Source organism: Tamandua tetradactyla, chromosome 22, assembly GCF_023851605.1.
Source record: "Tamandua tetradactyla isolate mTamTet1 chromosome 22, mTamTet1.pri, whole genome shotgun sequence".
Taxonomy (NCBI): domain Eukaryota; kingdom Metazoa; phylum Chordata; class Mammalia; order Pilosa; family Myrmecophagidae; genus Tamandua; species Tamandua tetradactyla.
Window position 1 is genome coordinate 17577314 of NC_135348.1, and position 27324 is coordinate 17604637.

General features: G+C 45.7%; 1 protein-coding gene across 7 annotated transcripts in view; it reads right to left on the bottom strand.

Moving 5' to 3' along the window:
* Positions 1-209: 209 nt before the first annotated feature.
* DCLK2 (doublecortin like kinase 2) overlaps positions 210-27324 on the bottom strand; it is a 204130-nt gene continuing 177015 nt past the window's right edge. For 4 of the 7 annotated variants that reach the window (XM_077139847.1, XM_077139846.1, XM_077139849.1 and 1 more), the window contains 8 exons: positions 19432-19551; positions 19060-19206; positions 12982-13115; positions 12518-12595; positions 8473-8569; positions 7746-7826; positions 6540-6656; positions 210-1579 (listed from right to left, as the gene is read on the bottom strand). In XM_077139847.1, coding sequence (XP_076995962.1) covers positions 1352-1579; positions 6540-6656; positions 7746-7826; positions 8473-8569; positions 12518-12595; positions 12982-13115; positions 19060-19206; positions 19432-19551 — 1002 coding nt within the window. In that variant the 3' untranslated portion in view covers positions 210-1351. Of the gene's footprint in view, positions 6657-7745; positions 7827-8472; positions 8570-12517; positions 12596-12981; positions 13116-19059; positions 19207-19431; positions 19552-27324 lie in introns of all 7 variants that reach the window. The other 3 variants (XM_077139850.1, XM_077139851.1, XR_013167469.1) reach the window with 2 other exon arrangements.

Below are 27324 nucleotides of genomic sequence, written 5' to 3' on the forward strand. Positions count from 1 at the left end.
ATGGGTTTCTCTCGTCGCCAAACAATCCTCGATGGAGACTCAGCCCGCGCCTTCCCCAGCACTGCCCCCACCCCGCACCCCCGCGCGCTCAGGGCGCCGAGACTCTGCAAGGCCGCCGGCACCGGCCAGGAGCAGGACGGAGGGGCCGTGCGGCGATCACACATCCTTTCCAAACCAGACACAGAAACCTTCGCCCACCCTGAGGTCACTTTTTCTCGAGAAGGAAGAGTTTATTGCAGGTCGGGTACACTTGTAGAAGGCAAACTAACAATGAGAACGAACTACAGGGCCCACTGGCTTAGAAGATGAGCAGATAAAACAAACACACTATGTACAATTAGTAAAAAGCGCAGGGCAGTGGAAAAAACGGGAAAACTGCCAGCAGCCTTCCGGAAGGCGAGTCACAGAGGAGCCCGCGAGCACCTTCCCGGCGCGGTCCCGTGTGCCCAGCGCGTCAGGTGCAAGGCCGATGGCCGGGGACACGCCGCGGGCGCCGCAGGACCCAGTTCCCGCCTCTGCAAGAAGCGGCGCGCCGGGAAGAGAGGCAGGCCAGGGTGACACCGCATGCACCAAGGCTCTCATTAAAAATCCCAACAGAAAATCTCATTAGCGTTTCCTAATACACACATGGGAAGAAGCGGGGGGCGCACGGAAGGTCGTGGGGGGGGGGGGGGGGACAGCAGCCTGCTCCCGCGTGGTGCGCAACCACACCCAGCGCCGCCCCGGCACCCGCGCCGCAGGCGGGCTGACCGCGACGTCGACTCCGGGCACCCGAAAGCCCTTCTAACGCCAGGAATTAGGATCCGGCGACCAGACTGTCCTCTTACGTGCACATTTCTTATACTAGAAAGCCAGTCCCCTCCACCCCACAAGGACAGTGTCCTGCCACCTCTAGCTGGACACCCACAAAGGAGCAAATGCAGTTCCAAGTTCTTTGTAAGAAAAAAGAGAACACCTCCAGTTTATTTAAAGAAGGGAGAGGTCTTGATTCATCCAAAGTTGTCCTACAAAAATTCATTTGATGCTGGATAAAAGTTTCACATTCTCCTGGTGAAGCTGTAAAAAGTCCATTAAATCGAAAACACAAATGATTTTAGAATGAGCCGCTCCAAATATCTGTCACCAAGGCTGATGCTGCAGAGACACTCCCAGGCACTGGAGGGCTGCGCCCGGAGCTCCAGATGAAGCCAGGCCCTCGGTGCTGGGCCCCAGTTCCCAGGCAGCGCCCAGGGGTGCCGGCAAACCGACAGCGGCGAGGACAAGGAGGCTCCTTCGGTGAAGGGCGGGGTGGGTGGTGCAGCCCCAGCAGGAGAGGTGCCCCGCCTGGCGTGGGCTCTGCCAGTGCGCAGGGTCAGTCCCGGTGGCGGCGCCAGGTCCCCGCCCGCTCCCAGCCTGCGGCAGCAGCGGGGCAGGGGGGCGTGGGGGACTCCAGCGGGGAAGGAGGCAGAGCTGCTGGCCCAGACACAGGAGGCTCCTCGGCTGAGGGAGGAACTGGAGGGAGCTGCTCCATCCCAGCTCTGCTGCTGTCCTGGGCAGGCTTGCTGCAGAAAACCTGGCCCTCCTTATCTAGAGCTGTGTTCTGAGGAGAAACCAGCAGAGACACCACATTATGCCGGCCCAGACTTGGGTCACAGAGAGCACAACCAGAGGGCACAACAGGGCATGCACAGGACCCAGGAACAGAAGAGGAGAAATAACTCGGGGTTTCTTTTCTACCAGAAGCCTAAAAAGGAGACATGGATTGAGGGGGCCTACTCCCCAGGGAATGGGCTGCACTTGACCTCTGCTCCTTATGAGACCTGGAGAAATTACTAACCTGCAGGCAGGACCTGTGGCCCAAGGAGAATAAAAGTCAGTGCCAGCGAGCACTGGGCGGCCACCCCAACTTCTCTCTTAGCCTGGTGCCACACCTACATCTGGGTGCTTCTTCCTTCCCCAGAGCTTCAGCCAAAAAGACTTCTGAGACCGCAAGCAAGCACTACAACGGTGCTCAGTCTCTGAAAATTTACTTTTCTAAACAAAGGTCTCAGATTGCAAAATTACTCATATGTCCCACAAACAAGCCCTCCCCTTACAACCCAAGTGGCTGTTCAACTTAGGAAAGGCCCAGGAGCCAGATGGTGTGGTATTAATCATTTTGAAATAACACTTGTTAAATCCTCTGTGAGCTCCTCACTGGCTCATCTCTCTGAGTGAGGGTTTCTTTAGCTTTTCATACCCCAGAGTTGTTAATCTGAGCAGCTCCTTAGGGGGCCCAGGAAGCGCCACAAAAATGTGAGGGAATCCTCCTGCTTTCTGGCCCCAGACTGGGGGAGACCTGGTCTTCATTCCTTCCTTGACTCATCCTGCGTGTCCAGCTGCTATCTGGCCCGGTTTCCCAGAACACGGGCGGGAGTGGGGGTGGGGGGGCTTTCGGCTCCCAGGGGCCCCTATCGAAAAGGGATGGAGATCAAGAGGCCGCGAGGGAACCCAGCGCACACCCTGTCAGTGCAGACAAAGTGCAAATAAGCCCCGAGTGCAAACTGCGCTCACCCTCCCGGCCGCCTCAGTGCCTGCGGGCCGGCTGTGCGCTGGTGTTCTCACACCCCTTCCAAGCACAAGGGTTATCCAATTTACAAGGGAAATATCAGTTACCTGGGAAAGAGAGAACTGTGGAAAAGCCCAATCTAAAAATCTCAGCACAGCCCTTTAATAAGTTCTCAAGTGCCTAGAAGCAGGGGAGGTCAGAGAGGCCACCTCTGCCTCCGCAACAGCTCTGCAAACCCAGAAAAGGTAGGTACGGTTTTTCCTGCCACAGAAGTTCTTATGGGGGTAGCAGAGACCAGACGATCCCAGAATGATTTCTCCTCTTCTCTTCCCGTAAATCAGGACACGCATGTGTGCAGCATAGCAGAGCTCTGCGGCGCGGTTAGTACATACCACTGCCTCGGACCTAGTCATGGGGAAGCAATGCAGGCGGCAGGAGAGGCGAGAGAAGGGGGGAGAGAAGCGGGGACAGAAACTAGACTTACTTTAAACAGAAGCAACACAATTGAAACATTGTTGTCTAGCTTAAATCAAGGAAATAAGCCCAAATCATTCCCACATCTCCCCCTGAAAAGAAGCACATATCCCTGAGCAGGGAAACCATCTTAGCTCATCCTTTCTCAAGCCTGCACCAGGAGATGCAGGGCAAATGGTTTCTTCTATTTCCCTTCGCTGCCACAAGGTGGCCTCTTCCGGTCACTGCGTCTGGGATGGGTCCTGCAGGACACACAGCAAATCTGTCCTGCAATGCACTGTCCTTTCTTAAGTAGGCTAAAGGAAATGGAAGTGTAATCCCAAACCATAGGCCTCTCTTAAAGCAAAACCTTACGCAGTATAATTCTCTTATTCCAAAGGCTAGTTGACCTGATGCTGTCTTACTGATTAAAGTGCATCTTTAGAAATGGATGGAAGAAAAACAACTAAAGCCTTCACCGAGGTACCTGTCTTATGCTGTCACTCACAAAAAAGATGCTTTTTACCCAAGTGAAAAACAGCATTTAGTGGGAGAATGACCAGAATCCTTCTCCTTTCCACTCGCCAGCTCCGATCTGGGAAAGGCAGCAGTGCGGCAAGCTGAGAAGTATTCAAATAAATCAAAGTTTTCCAAAGGGTGTGCGTGCCTGGCTGAAAGGATGTCAGTAGGTACAGAGAAACCTACATCAACAAGAAGCCAAGAGCTGGACGGTGTCAGAAATCTGAGACAAGCAAGCAGATTTAGGAGGAGCTGAAAATTAGAAGTTGCTCTCAGCAAGCACAGCTTATTTAATACCAGGATTCTGCTTCAGGTTTTCCCCAAGTCTCAACAGGGTAAAAAGTGAAACTGAGGTCTCTCTCAAACTGTCAAATCAAACTGTCAAATAAAATGTAGACAACAGCATCAACTTAACTTTCTTTCACCGTTATTTACTATTCCCAGCCCAGGGTTTTCTCACTAGAGCCTCAGCCACTAACTTTGGGGCCTAAGGGAGAAAGAGCGTAAGGGGTGACGGGATAGGAAAGTTCTATCTGTAAGTGATATGACCGTCACCCAATGACCCAACCTCAAGATATTTATTCACTATTCCCACGCCTGCCTGTACCTGCAGGAAACCACAGCAGTCTCATACACTGCAATTATGAGGGCATACAAGTACGGACTAATTTTTTTTTTCAAAGTATAGAGTAATTTTGTGCTTAACTGCTTTTAGTATAAAAACTTTAAAATTGATCCCAAGTACAGGAAACACAGACAAATATGAACTGGTGAAGAGGATGATGGCAGAGAAGCGTGGCAAGCTTCCCCCACACAACCATGCCCCAGGCCATGTCCTGAGCCGCTGAGAAGGAGCACAGCTTCCACCTGGAGGGCCTCTCCCAGCCACTGCTTTTGGGGACACGCCAGAGTCCCCAAGCAGGCCCGTGGCGGCGGAGACTCGGCCCTGCTGGGGGCAGGCTCATCTGGTTTCTCGTGTAGGCCCAAATGGGTCCTGTCACTCCGCAGCTCCTCAGAGCCAACAACCCGCAGAGTTGTGTAGGGAACATGGGTTTGCACAGAACCTGTCGACACAGGCAAAATGACAACGCAACACACATGTAAACACATCATCTTGGACAATCGCCACTGGAATTCCAAATGTTAAAGGGCTGTTCATTGACACAAACATCCGGGTAGAGCGCGGAGGGCTGGAACTGGACTGGAAACGGCCACGTGGCCCTGAGAGGTGACCTGGGCACGGACAGGGAACGCACTCAAGGCCCTGGACGGAGTCCCAAACGGTCCCTCCCCTTAGGAGACTGTGGTGATGAACTAATATTCAGCTATTAAGCATCTGAGTCTGACAAATCTCTCTTAAGGTTTTCCATTACACAGCCCAGGTGCCAATTTTAATGTTTTCATTTTTCTAAATTTTCCCAGAACCTGACTTTTATGGTAGCATAAGGCAGGGCTCCACACCACGTGGCCTCTCCATCAATGCTGACTGCATAATCAATCACCTAAAAATGTTCTCATGTGGTGGGCTCCATCGAGATGGCTCTTTTCAAAGTATTACAGCTGTAATTCTGTGCCAACTCTTTCTCAGGCTTTCAGCGGCAAACTGCTAAAGTGCTAGAAAAGCCTACAGCTCCAGAGAACATCCCATTAACTTGGCATGGAGCAAAATCCTGCAGAGTGTCAAAGTGAGTTTGCAAACTCAGGCTCTGTCTAGGAGGGAGACACATCTGGGAGGAAAATATGGGGGGGGGGTGCATTTTCCAGTGAGGGGGTTGTAGGGAAGTTGCAAGAACATACAGAGGGTTGCCAAGTAACTGTGGAAGGAAAGGGGAGATGGGAGGGCACTGAGAACGTGGGGGACGCTGAGTAAATGTGCCAGAGCACTTCAGGTTCAACAAGCGTGGCTGTGGGGAGATGGGGGGTTCCATCTGGAACCCACACCTTCCTTGGTGGGGTGACTACAACATGCTATGAAAACACACATCTGTTTTCCCTCCAATTGAGCAGGAAGCAAATGCAATCTTCCTCAGACGCCGAGAGGCCTGTCCGGAGGTAAGTGCAAAGGCACTGTGGGGACAACCTGTCACCAGCGGTCAGGCACCCACAGGCATCACAGGTGGCCTCGTACAAGTCCAACCCCAGGTGGCCAGGGGTGGCCAAGATGCTAAAAACCCAGCTGCTGTCGCCTCTAAAAGTCTGATTCTGAAGCTGACCCAACTAACTCCCTAGTTCCTGTGAAAGCGACCCCAGCCTGCAACCTGAGATGGGAACTGAGGCGGCCCAGAGGGGCTGCTGGTTTGTACCTGGACACTGGTCCCGAAGGGAAGGTGCCCAGAGCTGACCCCACGGCCCGACTCTCACAAGTGCTGAGGCACAGCCAGACTGTGGGGCACTGGCCTCACTCCCGGCTCCAGCTTATGTTTCCTGCCGTCATTTTCCCTTTGGCTTCGCTTACTTTAACGTAACTTTGCATTTTAATTTCTTCTGCTTATGGACTTAGGTAAGCTGCTTTTAAAAAGTTGTGGAAGAAGGAAGGTCTGAAAAACCATGAGGACCACTGTTACTAGCCAGCTCATGAAATGCCGTCAATCCTGAAACTAATGTTTTCTGCATGGTTCCATGGTTTTAAAAGCCCCCATGCTGTCTTTCTATCTTTATGAAATTTAACTTTGGCTGTCCCTCATCCCAAGTCCCAAAGACTCATTCGTGCCTCAAATACTCTATCTCTGAAGCCCTGAGCAGGCGGGGGCCATGCCCCCAGGCTGGGAGTCCCACCCGGCCTTGGGAACCGCTGACCAGATGAGAAGCAGACATGAGGAGAAGCAGCTGCCCGGAGGCCCAAGTGGGCCCCTGTCCCGACCCAGCGCCACGGCCTGGGGGCCAGTGGTGCACCTCACAGCGCAGGTGAGGACAGGAGCGTGGAAGGTGCCGGCTCCCATGGGAGAGAAGTTCCTGGCCACTGACTTCAAAAGATTCAAGGCTGACTCAGGAGACGGGCAGACACCGCAGCCTCCCATGGGGCCGCATGTGCCCCACTCACCATGATGACGGAGACCCCCGTGGCAGTGCTGTCCTGTTTGGGGAGTGCGCTAGTAAAGTGCTGTTTTAGTTTACCTGTCACCTCAGCCTGCATGTTGTTCTCCTGGGAGGCATCGTCCTGCGGGGAGAGAAAAGAATCCAATGCGATGATCCTGAGCCTCACGTCCAAGGTGCCTTTCTGTTAACAGTCACACAACACCCGCTACCTCTTGCTAAACAGGTCCAACTGGGCCATGAGGTTACGGAAGGCGGGTCTCTCTGCAATGCCTCCCACCGCTGAGCAGCCCCACGCGCTGAGACCCTCCACCGAGCACCGGCCCCCGGGGCTGCGGCCGGATGCACGGGTCGCCAACCAGGGACAAGCGTCCCAGGCTTCTGACACCCTCTCCGCAAGGCACCAATGCCACAAAATTTAGTATAGCTCTCTCCCACGGAAACATCAAAATGAACTAGCAGTTGATCATTTCAATCAAGAATTCAGTTGTTAGTCTTCACAAATCCTAAAAAACTGGTGGCATCTCACAGCCATCTGGTCCGGGAGCCAAGCCACCCAGCTGCAGTGGGCAGACCTGGAGAGGATGCGCCCCAGGCAGGAAGATGGGGGGCTGCGGAGGGATACACACAGTGCCCTGATGGCCACAGAGGCCCCTGGCGAAGGAAATTAGCATTGCTTTCCTGGAGGCTCCGGGAATGAGGGAAAGACAAACTCTCCCACGTCACCATTTAATGGACCAGGTCCACCCCACACCTGGGGGCTCCACCTAAGCCCAAAGGGAATCTGGTCCACATCGCACGCCTTCCCGCCTGCTCCCGGAAAGCCCGTGCCTCCGCCTCCCCTCGTCGGCAGGTCTCCTACAACCAGGTGTCTTAAAACCAGAGACCGAATCTGAAACGCTGCGGCCTCTAGGGAAATCCTGAAAACTCCCAGACCCCAGAGCCAAAGAATGCAAGAAATGATAAGCATTAGAGGACATCTCAGCCAATCCCTGAATTTTGCAGGTGGCTCAGTGAGACCCCAGAAGGGAGAATGACCGGCCCAGGCCCCTCATCCCAGCAGGATCTAAGACTCCGGGATCCTGACGCCAACTGCCTCCTCCTCGGCAGGGGAGGTCAGGTGCAGAACTCTGCACATGCAGAAACCACGGCAGGGACACGTGCTGCTGGCCATAGTGCATGTGGACACTCGCCAGCAAATGCAGCTACTTACTGACACCCAGGGGTGACTCAGGATTTGTCTCGCAGTGCACCGGGCTTCAACGTTAACCTGAAGCATCTGACTGATTAATTCCTGAAAGAGACAAAAAAAGAGCATGGGAGGAGAAAAGGGGAAATACAAATATAAAAATCTGAGTTTGTACCAAGTACTTCAAAGAATAGCTGCTCAACCATTTGCGCTTAAAAGCCGTTACCACCTACACTGCGGGCGCCCACCCGGCCCGCGCGTGGCACAGCGCCCTGTGTGGTTTCGGTAGCAGTGAAAGACAGGATTGCGTCCCCTGAGCCTACGGGAGCCCCTTCCCGGTGGTGCTCTTTGGACGGCCTCCCCTTGGAGTTCAGGTCGTCGTCGCCATTCCACCGTGTAAGGTGCACTATTTCTCCTCCCGGCAGGGTGGTGGGCCTGAGCGCATTCCTAAATGCTCATGTGTCCAATCATATCACTTGAACAAATGGAAGAATGAACGTTTAGATCTTAGAGGAGCATGAGAGTGAGAGGGGAAAAGCCAAGGAGACAGCCAGTCCAGCTTTCAGAATTTGGTTAAAAACTTTTGAGTCTATTTTATGGGAGGAACTTAAATAAAAACCACACATTAAAAAAGTGACCAAGACCCCAGGGGCTTAGTACTGAGAGCGGTACAGCCACAGACGGCAGGGAGAGAACGGCGGGTCACCGACCCTGCGGCATACACAACCCGGGAAAGCGCGTCTCTGGGTACCTTTGCCGAGTCTGTGATGTTATCCCAGTAGGGTGCTGGGAAATCCAGCTTCCCAGCCAAAATCTGGTCGAAGAGATCCTCCTGGAGATTGTTCTCACTGAGCCAGTAACAAAGAAACGAAGGAAGCATCAAAGTCACCATTTGTTCTTATCAGTACAGCGCTCGCAGGCACTGAAACGGCTTGGGCATTTTGTCCCTCAAGTGTGTATCTCAACTGCACTTGTGATGAGAAATTTCTTCTTTTAGAAAATGAGCCTCAGAGCACATTTCCATTGGCCTGGTAGTCAGAGGAGACAACGGGTCAAGGGGAAACAGAATCCACAAGTAATGTAAACGCTTATCTGAGAAAAAAATGTGGCCTCTTCCCTCCCATAACCCGTCACAGCCACGACCAGGTGGAAAGAACACCAAACCTGAGGCAGAGGCCCCTGCATTCTTCTTTCCAAGAAAACAGCCCAAGATCAGTGAAATGGCCAACATGTGAAAAAGTCTTAAGGAAGCCTTGATTCTTGAAGACAAGTGTATAACTACATACATTTTACAATGTGACCGTGTGATTGTGAAAACCTTGTGTCTGATGTTCCTTTTATCCAGGATATGGACAGCTGAGTAAAAAAAGTAAGGACAAAAAATAAATTATGGGGGGAGGGATAAAATTAATTGGGTAGATGGAAATACTAGGGAGGGGTAAAGGGTAAGGGATGTATGATTTTTTTTTTTAATTTCTTTTTCTAGGGTGATGCAAATGTTCTAAAAGTGATCATGATGATGAACACACAACTATGGGATGATACAGTTTGCCACTGGCTGTGTAGTTTGGATGGACTGTATGTGCGTGACAAAATCTCAATAAAAATATTTTACAAAAAGAAAAAGTCATAAGGAATTCAAAATCAAGATAAAGCATTCATGACATAATTAGCTCATCCTGGGAACTTGACTTCACTTAAGCTCAGCTTGGGGCAAAGAGCCCATCAAGGAGGGCAACTGGAACTGCACAGGTGGAGCCAACCCCCCACGGGCTGTTCACAGGTGGGCTTTTCTCCCCAGCCTGCACTAACAGCCCCACCCACGGCAGGTGCCCAATAAATAAATGATGTGACTTTCTATGGAAGTTTCCACGGAGATGTGAAAACCTGGGAAGAATTCAGGAGCTGGAAATCCCTAACCTTACACCCCCAGCTCCCTCCAAGGAGGGCCAGGGAAGCTGGTGTGGTGTCCCCAGAAACAGACTGTTTAGGGCAGTTCTGGAGACAAATTCTGGGCCGTAGGATGATGTGGCTACCTCCTTCCCGTTCTATCAGAGAATGGAGTCCGTGAGCTCTGTGAGAACCCCTGACTGTCCAGCCTGCCTGAGCAGTCAGAGCCTGCTTGTCCGAGGTGCTTGAGCCAAGGGGCAAATCGAGAAGCACAGGTCAGCCAGGACAACCAGGCAAGGCAGGAAAGCTCAACCGCTCTCCTGAAAAGTGATTTTCTTTGAGTGCTCACAAACTGTTTCTTTCTGGGTGTTAAAATGCTTTCTTTTCTTTTCACTGTTATTTTCCTGCTGATTGAATTCAGTTCAGTATAGGGGAAGGACACACCTAAGAACATAAAGAGATTTCACAGAATCCACAGGACACCAGAGGAGCCCAGGAGACAGCTCTAGAAGAAGATACTGAATAATTAACTAGCTCCAGAATAGTTCCTCTATTGCTCCACTCCTCTCCCCTTTATTTTCTTCTGGAATCACAAATAGCTTTTTAAATTTTATTTTATAAGTAGACAGCTAAGAAGCTGGAGGCTGTGTCTGCAGCAGTCATTTACAGCAATGGGTTCCTGGCAAAACAGCTGAGTCAACAAGCAAAACCCTAGGTGTCTCAGCAGTGAGAACGGGACTTAAAAGGATCGATGCTGTGAACTGCAAAAGCTTTGGGAGTTTTGGGCTGCCCATCAACAGACAAGCAGAAAGCTCAAGAAAGGTTATCCTCCTCAGTAAAAAAGCTACTCTAAATCTATGCCAGATTTATTAACACATTTATATTCTATAATCTGGCAGACACGTCTCAGGGCACTTTTTAAATTTTAAAACAACAGCCCTTGGGTCAAGTACTTTAAGTCTAAAAATGTCCATTAAGGAAAACCACAAAAAATAACAAAACTTTGCAAACATTCTCTTTTCAGTGACAAGCTGTCAAAGGGCAGAAAAGGTAATCTGAAAACACCGAAAGCTATTTCACAAAAGATGTTCCAACATTTCATTTTTTATATCTTTGTTACAGTGAAACCCCAAAACCCTCTGCACAGTTACACAAATAATACTTTTTGACAGTGACCCTACACATGAAACTGTTTCAGCATCAACTAAGATGTTGGTTGCCTCTGAAAAATCAGTTTCCTCTGTAACAATAAATGTGATGTTGGAAAAAAGGAGAGTACATACTAAGCTAAACCTAAAATCTGAAAAACCTGAAAGAAGACTGAGAGATGTTACAGTTGAAGAAGCTGAAATTGTGACTTCCTAGTAATAATTTAAGTTAAAAGGTTTAGAATAGAGTCATCTTTAATGTAAAACAAAGGAAACATTTTGAAGTATTTGTTTGAAGGGCTTTTAGGTACAAACTGATCTACATAAGCTATTTTATACCATAATTATCTATTATTATTTAAAATACTTCCATCACTTGCTACATGAATTTCTGTTTTATATCAGATTATAAAATCTATCCAGAATGTCTCTATATGCAATGAAGATGTTTTTATAACTAGTATTTAACGTTATAGAAACAGGATATGAAAGAGGAAAAGCATTCTCCTAAATTTCAAAGTCAGCTCTCCCTGGAGGCTGATGGCGTGTTTCTGAACATAACCGACAAAGAGCACAGCCTCAGAGCACAGCTTGACCACACCTGACGGACCAGACTGTTCTCCAGATCCCATAGAGAAGCTGCTGTCCACTGGCTAGCGACCCAAGACAAACACATATAGTTCTGTCTCTCACTTTCGTAAAAATAAAACACACACAAAAAAACCAAAGTCAAAGAAAAAACTCCCAAGCAGCAGTGGCAAAGGGAAACACTAGAGGGAGATGTGAACATGCATTCCTCCGAAACAGAGTCCGGTACCTTTTTCATCTGATCTCAACGTGGGTTAAACAAGGATGGGGTGGGCCACGGTGGCTCAGCAGGCAAGAACACTTGCCTGCCATGCCAGAGGACCCGGGTTCGATTCCCGATGCCTGCCCATGTAAAAAAAAAAAAACAAGGATGGGAATTCTGCCCTAGGGTCACCCGCGATCAAAACACACTATCCCTCCACACTAGCCTCATTCCCCAAACAGGTAATCAACCAAACCAGCCAGGGCCAGCGACTGCAGAAATGGCCCCAGAGGACGCCCCTCCCTCCATCTCTGCACACTTCCAGGCTCAGCTATCTGACGAGGTGTGGTCAACGGGACACCGACAACGGTGATGCAGGCGGAGTCTTGGGAGTGCTCGCTCGGTGCGGCCTGCCCGCTCCCTGGCTGCCTCTGGGAATCCTGCCTCCACCTCCCATGAGCTGGGCCCGAGGAGGAGAGACACGCGGCCAGGTCACCTATGTGTTCCAGCCGACATTAGGCCACCTGCCCGACGCGCGAGTACAGCCATCCCAGGCCATCAAGCGGCTGCTGGACCGACTACATGCGAGGCAGGAGAGCCCACTACCAAGACCTGGAAAGGGTTTATGTGAAAGGATTCAGACTGCTTTCCAAGGATCTTTACATCCTCGCTCCAGCCTTCAAAGACCGAGATCCGAACCGCAAACCCCGCGCGAGGCGTGTACTTTAGGAAATACTGACCCCAAGGAACTCAGAGGGTCATTCGCAGAGCAGAGGCTTTAAACCATATCAAAAATTTTGGCCAAAGAATAGTTTTGTTTTTTTTTAATTTAGATAAAAAGTAAAGATGTGTCTATACGAGGTTTTACTGACGTTTCTGCATCCTGACTGCCAGGAGAAAAGCATCTGCTTCGTGATCACAGGGAGACACTTTACAACTCAAATCTTGACCCTTGAAGGGATACTGACCTTCGGAAAGGTGGGAATCCACAGAGAAGGATGTATGTGATCACGCCTGCTGCCCAGATGTCCACCTTCAAGCCGTAGCTGCGGAAAAAAGGTTGGCGGGGAGAGGAGAAGTGGCGTGACTCACCTGGCAAGCAGGGACCGCCCGCCCGGCTGGAGAACCGGTGCTGCTGGTCCAGAGGAGGGGGCTTTTGGGTGTCAAACCGCTCATTTCACGCAGAGGAATTAACTACCCTTTCATGCTTTCTTCCCAGCCTCACCACCATCCCGGAGGCCACCTCCGCGTTCCCCAGGCCGGCCTTGGGACAAGCTCAGGCCTAGGGCTCTTGGTCACATGGGCCCCAGCTCGAGTTCTGAGGGTGAGGTCACCTCCCCACCCTCGCGTTCCCGTGAGGCATGTGCAGTGCAAGCATCAGGGGCAGCAAAAAGATACTTTCTCCCACCAAAGTGAAATCACCGAGTCTCACCCAGTTTCGGCAATGATCTCGGGCGCCACATAGGTCGGCGTGCCACAGACGGTGTACAGAGGCCCCTCCACCACCGTGGCCAGCCCGAAGTCTCCCAGCTTCAGAGACTTGGTTCCATCAGGATATTCACAGACCTGGAACAGAAGCCTGTCATCAGTCAGAAGCTGCTGGGGTTTTTCTTCCCTCCATGATTTGCAAAAAGGGCCTTTGGAATTAGGCAGAAAGGGTGCAGATAGATTTACTAATAAACTCAAAAGAAATCTCTTTTTTGTAATGTTAACGGCTTGACTGATGGCTGTGTTTTAAAGCTTTAACTTTTCAGAGATCTTGCATGATTGCGTGAAATGTGAAAATGACAGTATTTTCCACCTCTGCAGAAAGTGCCTGGCCTAGGAGTACAATAAACGGGCTTGCCTGCCTCCAGAACAGTCAGGGAAAAGTAGCTGCTTGGCAGGGATGGCTTCAGCGCTGCCTCTAAGGCTGGGGGAGGGGAACCGACCTGTGTTGAGTGCTTACTACATGTGAGGTGCCTGGGAGCCTAAGAGACGGTATATACGAAGCGTCCACCAAAGTACCGTGTGTCCTCCAAGAGACTTGAAGGTTTAATTTAGAAACATTAATTTCTAGTGGTAAAGATAAGGGGTTTGTTCTCTGGATAGCTAATCATGAAATACAAATATTACAGGTGAAAAGCCTTGGAAGTTTTAGAAAGGAAATGAACTCTGAATTCCCTCTATTCATTCTCTGTGTGACCTTGGAAAAGTCACCTGACCTCTCTGTGCATGCTTCTTCATCTGTGCAATGGGGATAAGAGGACCCGCTCCATGGGGACGATGTGAGTATGAAATGAACAGGGCTTCCTCTCCCAGGACTGACTGATTAGGTTAAATAATTATCATACTGGAAGCTGCTAGTGAATGTTAATACTTAAATTGAAATATCCTTTCTAGTAAGCATTTCTGCAATATGCATCAAATTTCCTAACACTCTTTTTATAGGATTTCCTTTGATCCAGGAAACCTACTAAGAAATTAGTCTAAGGGAACAGAGTGGGGTCCAAACGGTACACATAAGACTCTCTCCTTCTCAACTTAGTTCTGACAGTTACAACTTGGGAGCAATAAAAACTGCTAATAAGGCAATGACTTAGTAATCATGCTAATCCATTTACTATCTGGATTTACTATCCAGATAGTAAAATACGATACAGTCATTAATAATTATATTTCAAATAAATATTAATCACATGAGAAAACATCCCCTATTTGCACAAAACGAAAATGAATGTTCAGGTATATACACTAAATCATTACGTTTATCTCTGGGTGGCAGCATAAGGAGGAGTTTAATTTTCATCTTCATAATTTTCAGCAGTTTCCAAAATATTTTACTTCATAATTAGGAAAAACTGATTTTATATGTAAACAAACTTTCCTTACAGGAAAATATCTGTAGGTTATATTCCAAACAGATGGTTTGGGAAGCACACAAATGTATATGAGAGTATAATTTAGATATGACCATCTAATCCATTTCCAGTTTATATTTTCTGACTCTTTAGTCTCTCATCTGGAAAACGGAACTTCAGTAAAAAATAAATACAAGAGACCTCATCTGTATTCATGGAATGTCTTCCACTGTTTTTATATTTTAATCCTATTTAGTTTGCTTTTCCTTGTATTCTACTACAAACCGATTCAGATTTTCACCCCAACCACCATTTTACTAAAGTAGGAGAAGAACTGAAGAAATGATGTTTTTTTTTAAGATAAGCAAGTTAATGACATCATCCGTTAGGCTCACACTTAATGAGGGGGTGATTTATAGTCGTCAATAAAAACTATCAAGAACCTCAGGACCTCACCCTGCCAATGATCCTCAATCTTCACAGGTACTTGGAAAGGATGACACTGAAATTCCTTCCTTGCTTTCGACCGCCCATCGGTTTGAGAAGAACGTTTTCACATTAGTATTTTAATAACTTCTCCCATGTTTATATAGTAAATACACATGCCCAGCATACTTCTTTAAAACTTTAAAGGGTCACAGCCATGATGGTTAGATTTGGAGTCCCCCACAGATATTTATAATTCTGAGTCAGCCCACAACTGAGAAGAAACATATTCAAAGCTATTAATGATTTAGTCTAAAGTAACGGAAACCAGATGCTTAGTCATGCCACAGTCTTAAGACAACTTTCCATCCATTATGTTTAATGTAAACAGCGATGAGAACAATCTGATATAGAGAATTACAGTTAGAATTTTTGATGCATGTACCAAAACCCAGACTTGAGGAATTCCCCAGGCATTTGCAACGATAAGAACATTATAAGCAACATTTTCTAAATGTCTGTTTCATGAGAGCAAAAAACAAAGTTTTATTAACGTCACTGTTATTTTGTTTTTACAACTTAAAAAATACACTCATTAGGCACATTTTTTGAAAAATAGTGTTTGTTTTAAACAGTCAATTTAGAGATGCCCAGGGGTATTCGAGGGCTGTTGTCAGATACTCCGAAGTCCCAGAAGTCCCGTTTTTCACATCCGCTATAAGGAATTAAGAGTCGGATGCAGGAGCAGAAATAGAAAGAGACTGAACAGTCTAGAATAGCTGGATTATGTCTGGGCAGTGGTTCTCCTTGGCAAAACATCCAATGAGAAGTGTCAAAAGGGGCAGACAGCCTGAAATAATAACATTTTATCTGATTCATCTCACCCCAATGCTGGACATGCGGGCAAATACGTGAGAGATAATATGAGTACATTTCAAATCTTAGCGGGAGATTCTCTTCAAAGCAGGAAAAAAACCCATAAAGGAATTTGGCACTGCTTTATGGAACCCATTTTTATAAAGGGGTGAATCAGCAAACAGGAACTCCAACGGCCTTCCAGAAAAGGATTTAGTACTCCCTGGTAATTAATATTTCCACAGGACTTGGGAGATTTCCACATTCTCTCAGATATTATCTCACTGGACTTCTATCATTTCCCCACCGGGCAAGTAGGAAAATAACTATCTTCGTCTGACAGAGAAGGAAACTGAGACACAAAGAACTCACGTGGGTGGGCAAGCCAAAATTCCAAACACTGCACCATTTGGCAATAGACTGCATGTGAGAAAAACTCGGGCAGATCTGTCAGAAGCCTGAATTCAGCCTCGAATACAGAAATTTCGACTGAACCAAAAAAATCACAGCTGTGAGAACTCTGACCCTGCGACGTGCAAGCACCCCACCACAGGCTTAGATGCTTCTGCGCAAAACCAAGAAACGCGGGGGAGAAAGGCAGATGCCGTACGCGAAGCGAACGCTGCATTTTCTCTAAATAAAATGTCAACACAATGATTTAGGAGGACTTCAAATATGAGAAACCAATCCTCTTCTCTCCCCCTGTCCCCAGAACTCCTCGAAAAGCTGAATTTATCACTGGTCTCTCACAGTAAACTCTGACAGGGCACCACCAGGCTGTAACTCACAGCATTTACGGCCACCCCCATGCTCTCTGACACGGCAACCCATCCATCTCTGCTGGCAGGGTTTTAAATCATGGCCCTGCTACCCGAGAAGGGGATGCAAATCAGATGTGTGAATGCTCTGATGTTTCAAAACTGAATTAGTTGTTAGAGCAGAAAGAGGCTAACAGTCACTCAGTGTATTTACTTTTAGCGCCTCAATTGCATTTTCTCATCAGCAGCCAATGCCAATTCCAAATCTGGAATCTGCTGAGCGATCTAGTTAGGTTTCCAATGACAGAAACATATTTTACTTAGATATGTGCAGCTACGCTTGCTTCCGAGGCCTGACCCCACAGCCCTTCTGTCCCACGCATTAGCCTTGTCCAGACATCAGCTTTATCATCTTCTTTCTGGTCTCCTGCGGGTATTACTGGGGCAATTGTGCAGGCCTTGGAGGAGGGGCAGACAGCGGTCCAGGTTAGACCTGAGAGGAACCTGATTCCAGTTCACCAGGTACATTCTGAGCCCCTGATGTGAGAGACGCAAGCCCCCTACGCCCGCTCTCCGCTCTCCGGGAGGCAGACCAAGAGAAGAGGCGGCGGTGTCAGGTTGCAAGGAGGCTTTTACATACATTAAGAAACTGAGTGGAAAAAGAGGAGAAACGGGAGGTAAGACTGGGATCAGAGAACTGCGAAACGGACACCCCCAGCTTACCGGAGCATGTGCCAGGGCCTCCTATCTCCTTCCTGGGTCTCAGCAGACGGCTGCTGCGTGGGGCCAGCTCCGCAGTAACCAGTGGTTCCCCGGGGCCTGCGCCCACCCGGTGTACAGAGAACTTAAATGACCGCAGGCGATGGGGTGAGGTGGGCAGAGGCCGAGGAGTCTGGCCAGACGTCACCTCGCGTGGCTCTGCCTGCCCCTGCGAGGTCCCGGACCTGGCCAGATTCACAGGTCCCGGGCAGACACCGCAAGGCCTCCTTGGAGGAGAGAACACTATATCCCTGATTCAAACCTGAGCTCGGCTACAACTCCGTATCTATTTCTCCCTAGAGTTCATAAAACCAAATCCATCTTTTATTACAGAGCAGGGATCTTTATTTCTTAATAGGAACATATAGAAATGAAATACAATTCCGTCATGGCAGGAGACAATAAGAAGAAAACTCATATATTTTTTAATGAACACACTCAGAAATCATCAAATGATATTACCAGAGAGGGAAAAAGTATCCTCTGGATGGCCTCAGAGCCTATACATCAATGCATAGCCCTTTTAACAATAGGTGTGTGGTGCCAGCCTTAGACAGGCTGTGAAGACATGTCTTCTACTCTCCAGTCTGCTCTTGGTTAGCTGAGGGACCATCAGCAGTCAGCCAAGAAATGAGCACTCAACACCTACTGGGGGCTTATGGGGCACTGCCCAAGGCGTCCAGGATGGAAAGATAACTGAGACACAGTTGTCCCTAAGGTGCTTTCAATACACAAAAGGTGACCCATAAGGAAATGACAAAAATCACAACAATAAGACAAATGCAGCAGAAACCAGAAGAAGCCACAATTAAATTCTGCCTCAGAGTCTGGGATGATATCAAAGAAATAACTCCTGCTCGGTGTTTTATGAAATGAACGTGTTTACCAGGCACTGCCAGGACAGAGGGCCCTGCCAGGACAGAGGGCACTGCCCCAAAGACCAGCACAGACGTAAGCTATGGAGACGTAATGCTGCTGATAAAGTCAGGCCTTACCTACTGGGGATGGGGAAGGCTATAATGATTAACGTGCTATGGAGGAAGAGGAGATGCTTGCCCCACAAGCAGTCATTATGATTAGTGCTGAAACTCAGCCTTGAAAGGTGGAAAACAAGAAGCCAACTGTCTTGGGCGGGAGAGGGGTTGTGCAGGGAGAACTTCCAATCTGTTTGTCTAAAATTCCTCTACAATGTGGTCACAAGGATTGGCTCTAATTGGCAAGTTGTGTTCAGTGATCAAGCCCTGCCACAAATTAAATATGGCTCCAAGGAGAGGCACCATGCTGGGCTGGATGGGGAGGAAAAGGTTAGGAACAGGCTAGGAGGCTGGAAAGGTGAACCGGGAACAGAGTATGGCGGTCCCTGAGGGCCAGGGTATAGTCATGTTTCCATCTGTAGAACAATAGGACAATGAAGACTTTTAAGCAAGAAAACTCAACATCTCTGGGTCTCGATTTATCTGTAAAACTTAGACACATGGACTAGATAATTTCCAAACTTCTGTCTTGCACATAAATGAACCCCCATGCTCTTCTGTCTCCTATGAGCCTCTAATTCCATCTCCAATACATTCTTCAGAATGGTTTTGCTCCATAAAATAATATCTCTGCTCACCCTTTTTGTCACCCAGTGCCAGTAATCAAAATGTAAATAGAAATGTGTTCTCTAATATTCAGTAGAATCCAGACCAATCCAATAAAACCATTAATACTTTATACTCATTGACTTAATTCTTGCAGATTTTCCAAATTTAGGTTCTCTCAGTTTCTTACTGCAGGATTGGCATAGACTCTAATGTTTCATCATTTCCATGGGGCTATGATCATTTCGGAAAAGAGGCGTGGGTTAGAACAGAAAAAGCAGTGCTGGCGTACCAGGAGGTTCTCTGGCTTGATGTCTCTGTGCACAATGCTGAGGCCATGCAGGTAGTGGAGGGCGTTGGCGAGATTGTACACCATGGCGCTGCCATCCCTCTCGGTGTACTTGGTTGAAGAAGTAATTGCATCAAAGAGATCTCCACCCTACGGAAGACACAAAAGAGCATGGTGCACCCTCATGGGCAGCCCTACGAAAATAACAAAGATCATCAGCCTGCATTAGATTAAAACATAACACAAGTGCTACTAAAGATCATGATTATAAATGATGAAAAGTTACAAGGCAGCAAAACACTTTTCTGATTCGGTCCTTCAAGGATATTTTAAGTCTCAGGATTCAGCACCAGGAAAACCTTTCCCTCCTCTTACTTTGACCAACTCCATCACGAGAAAGAGCTCAGTGGCAGTTTCCATTTCCTCGACCAGCATGATGATATTTGGATGTTTCACTTGGCGCAGTATAGACACTTCATTCTCAATTAGGTGTTCCTGTCGAGGGAAGGGTTCAGAGAAGTGGATCAGAACTCAGAGCATCCTCTATGCCATTCCTATCGACAAGAGGACAACAGAACAAGTATAGTCTGCAGATTTGATGTCAAAAAAACTATCACTCCTGGCACAGGGAAAAACCAAATCCTGGCTGTGATGCTTAATTATGTATCAACTTGGCCAGGCTATGGTGTCCAGTTATTTAATCAAGAACCAACCTAACAGATACTATCATGCCTCAATCATATGGACTAATTAAAATAGAAAAATTTGGTGAACTAAAGTTGAGAGCATGGGCTATCAGGTTGGGGCCTATTGTAAAGGGTCCTAGATTGTAAGCTCTTACAACAATCACATATATTCAGGAGGTGTAACTGTTAATTCTAAATTCTGAGATACTGAGCTGTTTGTATATAACATGGTCTTTCCCAGAAAGTTCAGGTATTTATGTGACACCTGAGACTGAAAGTTAGAGCTCTGAAGCTATGAAAGTTAGCAGCACCCCATACAGGAACTGTTTAAAATACTGAAAAAAGTGATCAGACATCGAGCAGAGACACGAATGAAGCTGATCTGAATAGGACTAAGACATATCAGAAGACTGGGTAAAGGATGATATCATCCATGTTTCAAAACTTCAACTTCTGTGTGAAACTAAAGGGAGAGATATTTATTTGGTACAAAATTCATATTTTGGGTACTGTATTTCCTAATTTAATTTGTATGGTTAGTTTAGTTGAACACCATTAAGTGCATGGAATCTTGAATAGGGCATGAGATTTTGTTGGGTTTTGATTAATCCCAGAGTGATTTCGACAGTGAATAAATAAGTATTTGCAAAGTTCCCTTGGGAGAACAGGAAGAAAGAAGGAAATATTAAATTTCCCCATTTGGAGAATTTCTGATACTCTTGCAAGCAGTGGGGACAACCAAATCAATAGGCCAAGCCCTCAATCTCGGGATTTGTTCCTATAAAATGTATTCCTGCAAAGGAGAGGCTAAGCCTACTTAAAATTGGGTGTAAGAGTCAACCTCAGAGAACCTCTTCTGTTGCTCAGATGTGGCCTCACTAAGCCAACTCAGCAGGTGAACTCACTGCCCCCCTACCTACATGGGACATGACTCCCAGGGGTGTAAATCTCCCTGGCAACGTGCAACAGAAATCATGGGATAAGCCTGGACCTGGCATCAAGAGATTGAGAAGGCCTTCTTGACCAAAAGGGGGAAGAGAGAAATGAGACAAAATAAAGTTTCAGTGGCTGAGAGATGTCAAACAGAATCGGGAGGTTACCCTGGAGGTTATTATTATGCATTAAATAGAAATTCCTTTTTAGTTCATGGTGTATTGGAGTGGCTGGATGAAAGAACCTAAAACTGTAGAGCTGTGTTCCAGTAGCCATGTTTCTTGAAGATGATTGTATAATGATACAGCTTTTACAATAAGATTGTGTGATTGTGAAAATCTTATGTCTGATGCTCCTTTTATCCAGAGTATGGACAGATGAGTAAAAAAATATGGATAAAAAATGAACAAATAATAGGGGGAACAAAGGTTAAAAAAAATTGGGTAGATGGAAATAGTAGTGATCAAGGAGAGGGAGGGATGAAGGGTACGGGATATAGGAGTTTTTTCTTTTTATTTCTTTGTCTGGAGTGATGCAAATGTTCTAAAAACTTATCACGGTGATGAATACACAATTATGTGATGATATTGTGAGCCAATGATTGCATACCATGTATGGAATGTTTGTATGTTACAATTAATTCAACAAAAATATTTTTTAAGAAAAGAACCCATCTAGGTGTTGCCATGAAGATATTTTGTAGATGGGATTAACATCTATAATCATTTGATTTTTAAATAAAGAAGATTAGCCTGGACCATGTGAGGGGGCCTCATCCAATCAGCTGAAGGTCTTTAGAGCAAGAAATTGAGGTTTCCAGAGGAAGAAAAAATTCTACCTTAAGACAACTGTCGTTCCCAGTCTGCCAGCCTCTGGTACAGCCTCTCGTCCTGTTAAACACACAGGAAAGGCCCAACGCAAAGGTTCCATATACTAGGAAATGAGATCGTCTCTCACTGAGTCCAACGTAACTTATGGCTTCAAACTTCAGAACATGCTCAGAAAAAAATACCAGGCATGTAAGAAAATCTGGCATGTTTATGGCATATGACTTCTAGCACTAAAGATATTCTTAGTTTTTAAACTGTTACCAATATGAATTTGAATTTCATGTTGGAATTCATGAAAAAAACTTTCTTCTTCAGTGATTGTTTATGAAATAAATCATTTGCCAGATGGATGTTCCTTATTATCTTGTATTTCAGAAATCTGGAGGCATACAATACCACTGGGGCCACTATTTTCATTTTAACTCTAATAATTTCTCCTCTGAAAATACCACTTGATTATCAGTCCTGGTGAATAAAGCAGTTGGGATAACTAAAGCAAAATGTTTACTCACAGTATTCAGTAATTACTCTCAATACACCAATCCATGAATCATGAACCATTGTTTTCTTCTATTGAGACATAAAAAACCTCTCAACAAACTTAACCCCAAAAAGGATAGGTCAAGCCTACTTAAAATTTAGGCCTAAGAGTCATCCCCAGAGAACCTCTTTCGTTGCTCAGATGAGGCCTATCTCTCCAGCCAACACAACAAGCAATCTCGCCACCCTCCCCCTGTCTACATGAGACATGACTCCCAGGGGTTTGGACCTTCCTGGCAACGTGGGACAGAAATCCTAGAATGAGCTGGGACTCAACATCAAGGGACAGAGAAAAACCCTAGAATGAGCTGAGACTCAGCCTCAAGGGATTGAGAAAACCTTCTCAAACGGGGGAAGAGGGAAATGAGACAAAATAAAGTGTCAATGGCTGAGAGATTCCAAACAGAGCCAAGAGGTTATCCTGGAGGTTATTCTTACGCATTAAGTAGATTATCACCTTGTTATTCAAGATGCAATGGAGAGGCTGGAGGGAACTGCCTGACAATGTAGAGCTGTGTTCCAGTAGCCATGTTTCTTGATGATTGTATAATGAAATAGCTTTCACAATGTGACTATGTGATTGTGAAAACCTTGTGTCTGATGCTCCTTTTATCTACCTTGTCAAGAGACGAGTAGAACATACGGAAAAAAAAAAAATAGGGGGAACAAATGTTAAAATAAATTTAGTTTGAAATGCTAGTGATCAATGAAAGCGAGGGGTAAAGGGTATGGTATGTATAATCTTTTTTTTTCCTGTTTTCGTCTTATTTCTTTTTCTGTTGTCTTTTTATTTCTTTTTCTGAATTGATGCAAATGTTCTAAGAAATGATCTTGATGATGAATATGCAACTATATGATGATATTGTGAATTATTGATTATATATGTAGAACAGAATGATCATATGTTAATGTTTTTGTTCGTTTGTTGTTAAATTTTTTTAATAAATAAATTAAAAAAAACCTCTCAACAATGTCACATTTGTTAATGATCACAAAATGTCACATTTGTTAATGATCATGATGAATTATTTTAAATTTATAGAAAACTTTGTAAAATTTGCTAATTGCCTGCTTCTACATTCTAGGTATTCAAATATAGTTTTTAAATGAAACTTATAAGAGTACCTGAATTAAACACATGTACACACCCCAATGTACACACATGTGTGCCCATTTCCCTTCTTACCTATGTTATTACGAAGCTGAGAACTAAATTTAATGTTCCACTGTAGTAATTATCTTTTCCCTAGTTCAATACATCATTATGGTTCCTCTCTTATCTTCAGGTATCCATGTGTACATGCATATTTCACTCTAAGCCATCTCAAATCCTTTTTGACAATTGATGGAGGTATAAATCATAAAACATGGTGGGTTATGTGTCTTGTGGGTTGAATGCACTGAACCTGTCCAAGTAGTCACTCAACAAACATTGGCAAATGACAGTACAGCTGCTCAACAGAAGTAGGGGAAAGGAAGGAACCGACACTTACTATGAATCATTCACTCTGTCAGTCGCTACGCAAGGAAACTGCATAATATTTTAACACTATCTTTAAAAGAGTCCTTTGAGGTAGGAATTCAAACCTACGTTTCAGACATCCAAGCTCACATCTACACAGCATCATGTTTCACAGAGGAATGCATATAAATGCCAGGCTGGAATGTTTCAAAGTGAAAATGATAGCTGCAAAGCTGAAAATATTTAACTCCTTGGAAAGACGGAAACCAATGAAAGTATGACACCGAGTTTGGGGCTGAGGGCTAGAGCACACCAGGCTTTGTGGAGGGAAGAGAACCTGTGCTCTTTTTAATGAGTAAGGCTGGGAAAGTCTCTGACTTGGCTGAGTCCTCAGCAATCTCTTCCAAATCTCCCTGAGGAAGGGTCGTTCCCAGACCCCAGCGGACCACGCCTGGAAGACTGGGGACAGGACCTCCTACCTGTTTCCAAGTCCCATATGTCTAAGCTACAACAGCAGCCACCCAAAGCTGCTGTCAGGGTCCTGGTCCCTTCCCAAGGGAAGCAGCTGTACCATCAACCCCTCACGGTCCCGGAGACAAAGGAAAGACTTGGCAAACCCTTCCCATTTGTACGCATATTTTGAAGCTTTTGAATCATCTGTGCCAAGTTTTTCCTTAATCACACCAAAAAGTGGAATTAGATGTACTTTTATGGAGTCAAAGCAAGCAAATGAATTTATTTTGCTCTTTGTGAAGCAAAGGCAGTAGCAATTAGTACCACTGCAGTGAACATGAAATACAAGACGGACATTTTATCTTAAATCAAAATATATCTATGACTTCAGCTCCTCACCCCCACATTTCCTCCGAAGTAGGAAGTGTCTACAAATTAAGCTCTATTCATGATGTTAATTTAGAATGATATATGGAAAAGAAGCCCCTTCCACAGTACCCGCTGAAGCTCTCTCAGATTAAAGCTACGTGTCTTCCAAACAAAGAAATTTTACCTCCTCAAAAGTTTCCACCTTTTTCAAGGGGAGGCGCGATGGGAAGCTTTCTGATATATAATGTGAGGGTCTCCCACATTACACTGAAATGTTTCAGTGTAACATTTCAAGGGCTGCGAGAGCACTGCAGCAGCCTTTTCTCCATCATCACATATCTCAGCTTACTGTACACTACCTGACAATGGCTAGCACTCCAAGCACAGGGTGATATTTGCTTTTGTTGGGACTCAGGAGAGTTTAGCCTTTGTTACTTGACTTCTGATGGTCCCTGTAAAATTATCTCTAAAGGAACAATTTTTTTTAAACTAACCATCAGGAGAAGCAAAACAAAAGTACAAAGCATTGTCTTCCTATTTCATATGCAACCCATTTAAAAGCTTTGTTTCTAATATTTAAAAATCCTCTCTAAATTATATTTCCCAGGAAAATAGTATTTCTAAAAACTGTAAGAATACACTTTTGTCTTGAACCATAACGAACTTGCATTACTCAATCATCTACCATTATTTATGTTAAATGATTCAGGACGCTGTCTCCAAATAATTTACATATGAATCATTTCATGGCAGAGCTCCACATTCTGCGTGAGAGTAAATGACAAAGAAAACTGCTCACTTGGCAAAGGACCCTGCCTTATCTTTGGCCATGGTGATTTTTAATGTAAAAGGAAAAAAAATGAGAAAATGATTAGAGGAATAAACAAATCTCCCAAACCAAACCAATCATCTTTTTTCTACCCCTCCCTAGCCCCCCGCCCCTGCAAAGCTGTCTTCTCCTCCTATGCTCTCCTTCTTATTGAATGAACCTGGCTGTCCAAAGCAGAAATGGGAATTCCACTGAATCCTCTCTCCTTCTTCATTTCCTAATACATCCAATCACCAATCCCTGCCTAGTCTACCTCCTCAGCCACCATGGGTTCAACCATTCACTTCTCTCTATCTCTATTGCCAATCTCTCACCTAGACATCTGGGCATCTGCATGGGTAGTTTTCTCAGCCCGGAATTTACTTTCCCTGCTTCTTGGTGAACTCCTATTTACTCCTCAGGACCCAGGTTAGCCCTCACCTCCTCTGAGTAGCTTTTCCTCCTTAGCCATAGCTGGATTAGGTACCCCACTTACATGTTCCCCCTATCTCTGAGTTTGTTCCATTTAACAGTGCTCACTCTCCCCTTTTAACTGCTTGTGTGCTGGTCTGTAACCCCTGGAACTAGGAGCACTTTGAGGTCTTTGTTTACCTCACTATCCATTAACTGGCATGGTTCTAACACATAACAGATAATAAAGTACTTGCATAAATGAGCAAACACATTATGCACTACCCTTAGTCCACACAGGCTCTACAGCTGCATCTGCACTGCTTAGTGAGAACTGCTAAGGATAGTACAGTAAAAGAGATAAAATGTCCAACTCGCAATATGTGATATCTGGGGTAGATATATGTAGTAGGTAGAGTAATGGCCACTCAAAGATATGAAGTCTTTATCAGGAAAAGGGATCTTTGCAGATGTGATCAAGATTTTTAGATGAGGAGTTAACCTTGGATTATCCAGGTTAATCATAAATATCATCACAAGTGTCCTTATAAGATAAAGGCAGAAGAGACAGATAGAAGAAGGGAGAGAAACACAGGGAGAGGAAGGTAATGAGGACAGAAGCAGAGAGTGGAGTGATACGGCCCTAAGTCAAGGAACGCCTTCCGCAGTCAGAAACTAGAAGAGGCTAGAAACAGACTCTCCCTGGGGGCCTTAGAGGGAACATGGTCCTGCTGGATTTTGGACTTCTGGCCTCCAAAACAATGAGGGAACAAATGTCTGCTGTTTTAAGCCACCAAATACATGGTAACTTGTTATAACAACTGCCAGACACTAATACATGCTCTTTTGGATTTATGTCCTACCTGAGGCCATAACATGGAGATGACGGATATAAAACTCTACAAGGGATGGGATGATTTGGGTGTCCTCTTTTACTTTTATTTTTATTCTTTTTGTGTGGTTTTTGGAGTATTGAAAACGTTCAAAACTCGATTGCAATGATGAATGCACAGCTATATGAGGATACTGTGAACCCCCCACCCCTGCAAAGCTGTCTTCTCCTACTATGCTCTCCATCTTACTGAATGAATCTGGCTTCCCGAAGCAGAAATGTGTACACTTTGGATGACTATATCTCAATTAAAAAAAAATCATTGAAAAAAAATACCCAGGACAGGAAGAGAAACAAGGACCATTTGTATGTTGCACAACAGAAAGCTCAAGGCTTCACACAAGGTAGAAATTCAATAAACACTTAGAATGAAAGAGAACATTAGAATTGGAAGAATTCTTAAATTTACAAATACTATTGCCTTCTCAACAGCCTCCATAATCTGGCCCCAAGGCAGAAGATCTTACAATAATCTCCTATTTAGAACTCAACATGTTTTCCAGCCTCTGGGCCTTTGCTCAGACTGTTCTGGCCTCTGAAAGGCTTTTCTGCCATGTCTGCCCATTGAAATCATACCTATAGTTCAAGACCAGCTCAAATGCTTCTTACTCTATGGCATCTTCACTCACCTACTTCTCTGCCACCCACCTTTTTCGCCTGAGCTCCCACAATACTCTTTGCAGAACTAGTGTTAATTTATAAGTAAAATTGCCCTATTTCTACACAGAATCTTGCAGATAGAATATACACATGAAATTTTAGACAAATGAGTGAATCAATCTAATAATACTTAAGTATATTATTGAAACAGAAATGGAAGGCAAAAGAGGTTCAGTTTCAGAATCCTTCCCCCAGGTTCTTCTTACATAAACAAATACACTGCA